Genomic DNA, 12,067 nt, shown 5'->3' with positions numbered 1-12,067 from the left:
TTGGTTTATATATATCTTGTCAAACTCTGTATTGGATCAATTACAAGATGGTTCTCAGGGATCCCCGGATCCTGACAGTGCTGGGGTTGGACCATGTGTCAAGAGTCTCCAGCAGAAATGGTGCTTGTGCTACTTCTTAGATGAGGCCGCGAGGTGTGCAGTTTCAATGCTGATCTCGGAAGTCTCTCTCTGGGATCACTTGTTCTTTTCTGAGCCAGCCCATGCAGAAGGCCACCATGGCCTGAGAAGTCATGTGGGTGAGCAGACCTCCTTGTGCAGCCCGTCCTTGAGGTGACTGTTGCTCTGGCAACAGCCTGCGTGGCTGCCTCATGAGTCCTTGGGCCAGAACTTAGCCCAGCTGCTCCTAGATTCCTAATCTGAGCATCTAGAGGACATAACCTGTTCTGTTTTCAGCCGTTCAATTTCGGGATGGTTTGCTGTGTATCAACAGGTAACTAAGTTATGTCTCTCTTCCAGGCAAGAGGACAGTTTTGTTTACACTGTTGTTGGATCTCCAACTGTTACAATTCTCTCAAGTCCTGCTAGTCAGTTTTTATTCCAGCAAGGTGTGGCCACTCTCCTTCCAATTCTATGTGACAACATTAGCTCTTTGCACTTGTCTCCTGGCACTTATCATATAATTCACTCGTTCACTCAGCAAACCGTCAGTTTTGTTAGGCCCTGAAGAAAGACGTTTCAGTACGATACGATCCACTCTGAGGAGCTGATCTTGTAAAGAACTTCACAGTTATACAGTGGTTGGGGCGGCACAGAAGTAGAAGTTGTAGACTGGTGCCTGAGCTCATGAAGGGTGGAGACAATGTGCTGTGCAGGTGGATAGGAAAATTCAGGAAACAGGACTGTTTACAGATTAGGATCTGTGGATGAAGGCAGAGATGCAGGATACATTTTTAACTTTGGAAATTTACATCCCTTGATGAGCATAGTTGTAGAATATTCCCGAACAGCATTCAACGCCTTGGCAGAAGCACAAGGAAGGTGGACAGCAGAGTTCTGGCTGAGGGTTGTATTAGGCAAGTGTGTCTATAAATTAAGTGAGCCTTAAGTAACATTTTAAAAAACTGTTTAGTTGTGTGTGTGTGTATGTGTGTGTGTGTGTGTGTGTGTGTGTGTGTGTTTGTCTGTATGTGGTTAGTCAGAGGACAACTTGCAGAAGTTGGTTTTGTCTTACCATGTGGGTCCTGGGGATAGAACCCAGGTTGTCAGGCTTGGTAATAAACACTTTTCCCTGCTGAGCCATCTCACTGCCCTTTTAAGTAACAAATGCTTTCAAGAATTATACTTGGAAGCTGGACCAAAGTGGGTTTCACCCGCTTCATTTAGAAGTAAATGAAATTTGCACGCATAAAATCCTAAAGCCTCTTTCAGTAATGTTGCTATGGCAGCGAGTCATAGATAAGGAAACAGAAAAACTGTCCAATAAAAACATTTCCTATTGCATATAGTAGTAGTCATTTTCCAGACACTATAACAAAGTACCCGAGATAATTAACGTAAGACAAGGTTTACTTGGGCTCACAGTTTTATAGGTTCCAGGCCATGATCAGCTGGGTCTAACACTTTTAGGCCTTCGGTGGGGTTCAGGGTGTTAATGGTAAAGGGTACATGGTGGCACAAATGGCTCACCTAATGGCCACGAAGCAAAGGATAAAAGGCACATGGGGTGTTCCATGCCTTTTGTGGGTCACATGCCCAATGATATAAGGATCTCTCGATAGTCCCCATCTGTACAGGTGCTTCTACTTCTAAATGGTGCACACCTGGGCGACGAGCTTTTATCATATAGGCCTTTGGGGACATTCATATCCAAATGATAGCATATGCTATGAGGCAGACTTAGAGGACAAAAAGAGACGGAAGGTGTGGGAGAGCTATGGCCTAATAAATAGGTTCTCTTCTGCTAGGAAGCAGAAACAGATTAGGAGAACAGGGGGGTAACTACCTAAACAGGAGGAAGAACAAAGGTGCCGGTAAATATGGACACTATCAACAACAGGAATTGCCAGGTGCTTGTTCTGGGTCAGGCACTACTGTTAAAGCTGTGTGGACGACTTTATCCTATTATACCAAAAGGTTAACTTGTCTAAAACTACCTAATAACTGACAGCAGGGCCAGGATTTGAACCCAGGCAATACAGCTACACACGCCTACTCCTTTACTTTTAAATTATACTGTAGATGGAAAGAGGGAGACTGCCTCTGCCTCCAGCTCCTAGTTGCTAGCAGACACCCTTCAGTGACACTGTCATCCTCACTGCCAAAGTGAACTGACAAGCAGGCTGCTAGAATTCTGCAGTCAGAAAGGGACAAATGTTTTCCCTTTCCTCAGTCCAGGGAATCAGAGGCAAACTGACTCTAAACACCTGCTACTCATGAACTAAACGGGCCTTCTGTGTTTCTCAGAAGCCCGCAAGGGGGAATCCTGCTGTGTTTTCTGGAACTTAGCTCTGTTCAGAATCCCAGCTATGCTCTGTGTGCTGGGAATAATGTGTTAATAATCTCTAACACACAGGACAATCCGAGTCAGACCAAATCAAATTGTACTCTAGTCACTGTATATAGGACACCATGATAGGTGAGGCAAAAATAAAAAAAATAAAAATAAAAAGCAAGCAAGCCAGCCAGCCTTCCTGGGTTTTCTCCCCTAGGCATGGTTTTCTAAGGAGTGAGAGACGTGTTCTTGGTTAGTTATACCTACCACAGTGCTTTGCTCAATAAACACTGGCTGTACTATGATCGTATTTCTTACATTAAGAAAGGCTAATATCAGTTCCAACTGATATCCTGTGGACTGTGCTGGGCTATTTTATGCACTGTTGGGGAAGCCTTCAAGGCAGGTAACACATAGCTAAGTCTTAAAGGTTACATATAAGTTAACAAAGAACAAAAGTGGTAACGTGCCCAAGCTCGCTAGTTTTATGCCAACTGGACACAAGCCATCGTCACCTGAGAGGTAGGAACTTCAGTTGAGAAAATGCCTCCATAAGATGGCTTAAAGGCTTGCCTATAGAGGGGCTTCTTAGTGATTGATGAAGACTTGGCCCACAGTGAGTGGTGCCACCCCTGAATTTGTCCTGGGTTCTTTAAGAAAGCAGGCTGAGCAAGCCAGAGAGAGCAAGTCTGTAGGTAGCATCCCTCCAGATCCTGCCTCCATGTTCCTGCTCTGCCTGCACTCCTGTCCTGACTTCCTTCTATGATGAGCAGTGAAGCACAAGTGGAAGGAACATAAACGTTTCCTCCCCAAGTTGCTTTGGTCATGGGTGTTTCATCACAGCAGTAGTAACTCCTGGAACATAGACCAAACCAGGCTTACAGAAAGTCATTCATTTGATCTGTACAATATTTAGAATTCAAGCTGCTTCCAGTTTCTGCCTGTGCCCAGAGCTGGCCCTGAAACACAGCTCTCTGTACCCAGATCCTGTAGGGAGAGAGCTGGATTTTCAGAAGTGTGGACCATCCTGAGAGCACAGGTGAGACGACTGCTTCTGCTTATATTCCTGGCCCAAGAGGAACATGCCTGGAGCCCTCTAAACACAGGAACTAAGCAGCAGCCTGGGACAGGATCCTTCTGGTTTCTGCCCACAACCAGAATTGACTCTGGGACACAGCTCTCTGTACCCAGATACTGCTGGGAGAAAAAGGTCTCCAGGAGTGTTGACACATAGGGTTACAGGAGGGTCAAGCTACTGTCAGAGACAACAAGACCAGCTAACACCAGAGATAAGCACATGGTGAGAGGCAAAGGCAAGAACCTAAGCAACAGAAACCAAGACTACTTGGCATCATCAGAACCCAGTTCTCCCACCAAAGCTGGATATTCAAACACACCAGAAAAGCAAGAATTTGATTTAAAATCACAACTCATGATGATGTTAGAAGACTTTAGGAAGGACATAAATAACTCCCTTAAAGAAATACAGGACGACACAGGTAAACAGGTAGAAGCTCTTAAAGAGAAAATACAAAAATCACTTAAAGAATTACAGGAAAACACGACCAAACAGGTGAAGGAATTGAACAAAACCATCCAGGATCTAAAAATGGAAATAGAAACAATAAAGAAATCACAAAGGGAGATGACCCTGGATTTAAAAAACCTAGGAAAGAGATCAGGACCATAGATGCAAGCATCACCAACAGAATACAAGAGTTAAAGAGACTCTCAGGGGCAGAAGATACCATAGAAAACATTGACACAACCTTCAAAGAAAATGCAAAACACAAAAAATTTCTAACCCAAAAACATCCAGGAAATCCAGGACACAATGAGAAGATCAAACCTAAGGATGAGGTATGGAAGAGAGTGAAGATTCCCAACTTAAAGGGCCAGTAAATATCTTCAACAAAATCATAGAAGAAAACTTCCCTAACCTAAAGAAAGAGATGCCCATAAACATGTAAGACGCCTACAGAACTCCAAATAGATGGGATCAGAAAAGAAATTTCTCCTGTCACATAATAGTCAAAACACCAAATGTACAAAACAAAGAAAGAATATTAAAAGTAGTAAGGGAAAAAGGTCAAATAACATATGAAGGCAGACCTCTCAGAATTACATCAGACTTCTCACCAGAGACTATGAAAGCTAGAAGATCCTGGGCAGATGACATACAGACCCTAAGAGAACACAAATGCCAGCCCAGGCTACTATAGCCAACAAAACTCTCAATTAACATAGATGGAGAAACCAAGATATTCCATGACAAAATCAAATTACACAATATCTTTCCATAAATCCAGTCTACAAAGGATAATAGATGGAAAACTCCAACCCAAGGAGGGACACTACACCCTGGAAAAAGCAAGAACGTAATCTAATTTCAACTAACCCAAGAGAAGATAGCCACACAAACGTAATTCCACCTCTAACAACAAAAATAACAGGAAACAACAATCATTGGTCCCTAATATCTCTCAACTCCCCAATAAAATGACATAGACTAACAGACTGGATATGTAAACAAGACCAAGCATTTTGCTGCATACAGGAAACACACCTTAGTGACAAAGACAGACACTACCGCAGAGCAAAAGGCTGGAAAACAATATCCCAAGCAAATGGTTCCAAGAAACAAGCTGGAGTAGCCATTCTAATATTGAATAAAATTGAATTTTGACCAAAAGATCTCAAAAAAAGATAAAGAAGGACACTTCATTTTCATCAAAGAAAAATCCACCAAGATGAATTCTCAATCTTGAATATCTATGCTCAAAATGCAAGGGCACCTACATTCATAAAAGAAACCTTACTAAAGCTCAAAGCACATATTGCACCTCACACAATAATAGTGGGAGACATCAATAACCCACTTTCATCAATGGACAGATTATGGAAACAGAAACTAAACAAAGACACAGAGAAACTAACAGAAGTTATGAACAAAATTCTGGTTTAACAGATATCTATAGAACATTTCATCCTAAAACAAAAGAATATACCTTCTTCTCAGCACTTCATGGTATCTTCTCCAAAACTGACCATATAAACGGTCACAAAACAAGCCTCAACAGATACAAGAAGATAGAAATAATCCCATGCATCCTATCAGATCACCACAGACTATGGCTGATCTTCAATAACAACAAAAACGACAAAAAGCCCACATACACATGGAAGCTGAACAATGCTCAACTCAATGATAACCTGGTCAAGGAAGAAATAAAGAAAGAAATTAAAGACTTTTTAGAATATAATAAAAATGAAGGCACAACCTACCCAAACTTATGTGACACAATGAAAGCAGTGCTAAGAGGAAAACTCGTAGCTTGGAGTGCCTCCAAAAAGAAACAGGAGAGAGCATAGACTAGCAGCTTGATAGCACACTTGAAAGCTCTAGAACAAAAAGAAGCAAATATACTCAAGAGGAGTAGATAGCCAGAAATAATCAAACTTAGGGCTGAAGTCAACCAAGTAGAAACTAAAAGAACTACACACACACACACACACACACACACACACACACACACACACACACACAAAATCAGCAAAACTAGGAGCTGCTTATTTGAGAAAATCAACAAGATAGATAAACCCTTAGCCAGACTAACCACAGGGCACAGAGAGAGTATCCAAGTTAACAAAATCAGAAATGAAAACAGAGACATAACAACAGAAACTGAGGAAATTAAAAAAAAATCATCAGATCCTACTACAAAAGACTATACTCAACAAAACTAGAAAGTCTGGATGAAATGGACAATTTTCTAAACAGGTACGAGGCATCAAAGTTAAATCAGATAAATCATGTAAACAGTCCCATAACTCCTAAAGAAATAAACGTAGTCATTAAAAGTCTCCCAACCAAAAAAGGCCCAGGACCAGATGGGTTTAGTGCAGAATTCTATCTGACCTTCAAAGAGGACTTAATACCAATACTGTCCAAACTTTCCACAAGGGACACTACCCAATTCCTTCTATAAAGCCACAATTACGCTTATACCTAAATAACACAAAGACCCAACAAAGAAAGTAATTTCAGACCAATTTCCCTTATGAATATAGATGCAAAAATACTCAATAAAATTCTTGAAAACCTAATCCATGATCACATCAAAACAGTTATCCATCATGATCAAGTAGGCTTCATCCCAGGAATGTAGGGATGGTTCAATATACAGAAATCCATCAACATAATCCACTATATAAACAAACTAAAAGAAAAAAACCACAAGATCATCTCATTAGATGATGAGAAAGCATTCAACAAAATTCAACATCCCTTTATGTTAAAAGTCTTGGAAAGATCAGGAATTCAAGGCCCATACCTAAACATAGTAAAAGCAATATATAGCAAACCAGTAGCCAACATTAAACTACATGGAGAGAAACTTGAAGCAATCCCACTAAAATCAGGGAGTAGACAAGGCTGCCCACTCTCTCCCTACCTATTCAATATAGTACTTGAAGTCCTAGCGAGAGCAATCAGACAACAAAAGGAGGTCATAGGGATAGTAACAGGAAAGGAAGAAGTTAAAATACACATTTTGCAGATGATATGATAGTATACATAAGTGACCCCAAAATTTCCACCAGAGAACTCCTAATCCTGATAAACAACTTTGGCAAAGTGGCTGGATATAAAATCAATTCAAACAAATCAGCAGCCTTCCTCTACTCAAAGGATAAACAGTCTGAGAAAGAAATTAGAGAAACAACACTCTTCACAATAGTCACAAATAATATAAAAAATACCCCTTGGTGTGACTCTAACCAAGCAAATGAAAGATCTGTATGACAAGAACTTCAAGTCTCTGAAGAAAGAAATTGTAGAAGATCTCAGAAGATAGAAAGACCTCCCAGGCTCATGGATTGGCAGGATTAATATTGTAAAAATGGCCACCTTGCCAAAAGCAATCTACAGATTCAATGCAATCCCCACCAAAATTCCAACTCAATTTTTCATAGAGTTAGAAAGAGCAATTTGCAAATTCATTTGGAGTAACACAAAACCAAGGATAGAGAAAACAATCCTTAACAATAAAAGAACTTCTGGGGGAATCACCCTCCCTGACCTCAAGCTGTAGTACAGAGCAACAGTGATAAAAACTGTATGGTATTGGCACAGAGACAGGCAGATAGACCAATGGAATAGAATTGAAGACCCAGAAATGAACCCACATACCTATGGTCACTTGATCTTTGACAATGGAGCTAAAACCATCCAGTGGAAAAAAGATAGCATTTTCAACAAATGTTGCTGGTTAAACTGGAGGTCAGCATGTAGAAGAATGCAAATTGATCCATTCTTAGCACCCTGTACAAAGCTCAAGTCCAAGTGGATCAAGGACCTCCACATAAATCCAGATACACTCAAACTAATAGAAGAAAAAGTGGGGAAGAGCCTGGAACACATAGGCACAGGGGAAAATTTCCTGAACAGAACACCAATGGCTTATGCTCTAAGATCAAGAATCGACAAATGGGACTTCATAAAATTGCAAAGCTTCTGTAAGGCAAAGGGCACTATCATTAGGATGAAATGGCAACCAACAGACTGGGAAAAGATCTTTACCAAACCTACATTCGATAGAGGGCTAATATCCAGTATATACAAAGAAAAAGAAGTTAGACTCCAGAGAATCAAATAACCCTATTAAAAATGGGGTACAGATCTTAACAGAATTCTCAACTGAGGAATATCAAATGGCTGAGAAGCACCTAAAGAAATGTTCAACATCCATAGTCATCAGGGAAATGCAAATCAAAACAACCCTGAGATTCCACCTCACACCAGTCAGAATGCCTAAGATCAAAAACTCAGGTGACAGCAGATGCTGGCAAGGGTGTAGAGAAAGAGGAACTCTCCTCCATTGTTGGTGGGATTGCAAGCTGGTACAACCATTCTGGAAATCAGTCTGGAGGTTCCTCAGAAATTTGACACAGTACCTGAGGACCCAGCTATACTACTACTGGGCATATACCCAAAAGATGCTCCAATATACAACAAAGACACATGCTCCACTATGTTCATAGCAGCCTTATTTATAATAGCCAGAAGCTGTTGAAGATGTCCCTCAACAGAGGAATGGATATAGAAAATGTACATTTACACAATGGAGTAATACTCAGTCATTAAACACAATGACTTCATGAAATTCATAAGCAAATGGGTGGATCTAGAAAATATCATCTTGAGTGAGGTAACCCAATCACAAAAAAGCACACATGGTATGTACTCACTGGTAAGTGGATATTAGCCCAAAAGCTCGGATTACCCAAGATGCAATACACAGACCACAAGAAGCTCAAGAAGAAGGATGACCAAGGTGTAGATACTTCAGTCCTTCTTAGAAGGGGGAACAAAAATATTCATATGAGCAGATATGGAGACAAAGTTTGAAGCAGAAATTGAAGGATAGGCCATTCAGAGCCTGCCCCACCTGGGGATCCATCCCATATACATACAGCTACCAAACCCAGATAATATTGCTGATGCCAAGAAGTGCATGTTGACCGGAGCCTGATATAGATGTCTCCTTAGAGGCTCAGCCAGAGCTTGACAAATACAGAGGTGAATTCTCGCAGCAAACCATTGGACTGAGAATGGAGTCCCCATTGGAAGAGTCAGAGAAAGGATTGAAGGAGATGAAGGGGTTTGTAACCCCAAAAGAACAACAATACCAACCAACCAGAGCTCCCAGGGACTAAACCACCATCCAAAGAGTACACATGGGCAGACCCATGGCTCCAGCTGCATATGTAGCAGAAGATGACCTTGTTGGGTACCAATGGGAGGAGAAGCCCTTGGTCCTGCCGAGGCTGGCCACCTCAGTGTAAGGTAATGTTAGGGAGGGGAGGTGGCAAGGGGTGTGGATATGTTGGGGAACACCCTCATGGCATGGAAGAAGAGTGAGGAGGGATGGGATAGGGGGTTTGTGGTTGGGGAACCTGGAAAGGGGATAACATTTGAAATGTAAATAAATAAAAAAATCCAAAAAAAAAAAAAAAGCCTTGAAAAAAAAAAAAAACTCCAGCAGATTTTTTTTTGAATGTGAAAGTAAGTATATTTGTAATTTTTATATAAGGAAAGAACCCAGAAGTTTCACCATTTTAACAGTCCATAACCTCACATAACCTCACAAAAGGTTATGACCACCTGCCATTTTACACTGTGCTTCTTTTTTTTCTCCATCTTTATTAAATTGGATATTTCTTATTTACATTTCAATTGTTATTCCCTTTCCCGGTTTCCAGGCCAACATCCCCCTTACCCTTCCTCCTCCCCTTCTATATGGTTGTTCCCCTCCCCATCCTCCCTCCATTACTGTCCTCTCCACAACAATCCCGTTCACTGGGGGTTCAGTCTTGGCAGAACCAAGGGCTTCCCCTGTCACTGGTGCTTTAACTAGGCTATTCATTGCTACCAAGAATTTGGAGCCCAGGGTCAGTCCATGTATAGTCTTTGGGTAGTGGCTTAGTCCCTGGAAGCTCTGGTTGGTTGACATTGTTGTTCATATGGGGTCTCAAAACCCTTCAAGCTCCTTCAGTCCTTTCTCTGAATCCTTCAACGGGGGTCCCATTCTCAGTTCCGTGGTTTGCTGCTGGCATTCGCTTATGTATTTGCTGTATTCTGGCTGTATCTCTCAGGAGAGATCTACATCCAGTTCCTGTCAACTTGCACTTCTTTGATTCATCCATCTTATCTAGTTTGGTGGCTGTATTTGTATGGGCCACATGTAGGGCAGGCTCTGAATGGGCGTTCCTTCAGCCTCTGTTCTAAACTTTGCCTCCCTATCCCTCCTAAGGGTATTCTTGTTCCCCTTTTAAAGAAGGAGTGAAGCATCTGCATTTTGGTCATCCTTCTTGAGTTTAATGTGTTCTGTGCATTTAGGGTCATTCGAGCATTTGGGCTAATATCCACTTATCAATGAGTGCATACTATGTGTGTTTTTCTGTGATTGGGTTACCTCACTCAGGATGATATTTTCCAGTTCTATCCATTTGCCTATGAATTTCATAAAGTCATTGTTTTTGATAGCTAAGTAGTATTCCATTGTGTAGATGTACCACATTTTCTGTATCCATTCCTCTGTTGAAGGGCATCTGGGATCTTTCCAGCTTCTGGCTATTATAAATAAGGCTGCTATGAACATAGTGGGGCATGTGTCTTTGTTATATGTTGGGCCATCTTTTGGGTATATGCCCAAGAGAAGTATAGCTGGGTCCTCAGGTAGTGCAATGTCCAATTTTCTGAGGAACCTCCAGACTGATTTCCAGAATGGTGGTACCCGTCTCCAGCAGATATTTTTAAATCAAGAGATTTCACACAGTATATGACTTTCTGAGTTTCCCTCAAAAAAAAAAAAAAAGCAGAATTTGACAATGAGTCTATACTTCCACACAACCAGAAAAGGCTAGAGACATGTAATGGGATCTCTAGTCAAGAAGGTATTTGGTGGTCTTAGAGTTTTCTTGTTTTCTTTTGGGTTTCCTCAAAATATGAGCCAATCTAAAATGCTAGGTATTTAAAAGCCTTCGGCGAATCACTATGTGAAACTACCCATGTCTTCTGCATTGAAAAACACCTTCAGCTTTTTTCTGTGTGTGGTTATTTTCTAACTTGGTAAATTCAATCACAGCTCTCGGTTCATAGGTTATTATCCTGATCTGGCACAATACTGAGTATGAAAAAATTCTGTATTTTTATTATAACCTTCACCAAGAGTTACTAAAAAGGGGTGCCAAACATTTCTGCTATCAATTCACCTCGATTCTGATACATTGCTTTTACTTTTCTCATTCTCCATATATAGGGATGGCCAACAGGGACCTGTGTCCCATATAGAAAATCTCCCTCTCAGTCTTGCCTAATTTCAATGTTTTCTCTATAAATGTGGGAAAAGCCACTTATTCAAAAACAGTAATAGGTCACACATGCTGTGCATTAAAATTTTCCTGTCTTTAATTCTTAAGTGAGACATTCGGCTCCAAGGAAGGCTAGTAAAGGTAGGTAATTTTGTGGACTTTTCCTGAGTCTTCTGCATGGCTTATCAGTTAGTATCGAAACTGTTTATTCTTCTAGTTCTCTAGTTCATCATTTTCTTAGAACTAAAAAGCATTCCGTAAGACTGCGGCATGTTTAACTGAAAGAAAAAACCATGTACACCGAATGCCCATTTTCCTTAAAGTAGAATCATTTCCATGATCTCCCACCTCTTACAGTCAAGGAAAGCACACAAAAACAACTGCCCAAAAAGAATGCTGTCTTTGCGTTGCCTGACAGTTCCTGTAGAGCAGCCCTACTAGGGTAAAAGAGACCTCTGATTGGCACCCATGGGCAGCCGCCTAGAGCTCCTGGCTGAAGCCCCACCCCGCGGCCCATGACCCCAACCCGCGTGCGGTGGACCGCTGTCCTTACCTGCGCGCCATACGGCCGCGAGCAACAGTCTCCTTGCGCTTGACAGCCAGACATGGTTCTAACTCCGCTCAGTTAGCCACCCCGAGCACGTTCTACGTCTAAGTGGTCCACAAGAACGCTATTAGTCTGCAAAGCGGGCAGTCTGGGGGCGGAGCAAGAGCGAGAAGCAAGATCTGAGAGAGCCTCGC

At 41.5% G+C, this 12,067-nt stretch overlaps 1 protein-coding gene across 1 annotated transcript in view; it reads right to left on the bottom strand.

The window, feature by feature from the left end:
• Positions 1 to 12,057, bottom strand: part of Apip (APAF1 interacting protein) — a 26,377-nt gene extending 14,320 nt beyond the window's left edge. The window contains exon 1 of the mRNA NM_001106492.2: positions 11,880 to 12,057. Coding sequence (NP_001099962.2) covers positions 11,880 to 11,933 — 54 coding nt within the window. The 5' untranslated portion in view covers positions 11,934 to 12,057. The remainder of the gene's footprint in view (positions 1 to 11,879) is intronic.
• Between the last annotated feature and the right edge of the window lie 10 nt (positions 12,058 to 12,067).

This window comes from Rattus norvegicus, chromosome 3, assembly GCF_036323735.1.
Source record: "Rattus norvegicus strain BN/NHsdMcwi chromosome 3, GRCr8, whole genome shotgun sequence".
Classification (NCBI taxonomy): Eukaryota; Metazoa; Chordata; class Mammalia; order Rodentia; family Muridae; genus Rattus; species Rattus norvegicus.
The sequence above is the reverse complement of the archived record's forward strand: the minus strand, read 5'-3'. Positions and strand labels throughout refer to the sequence as shown.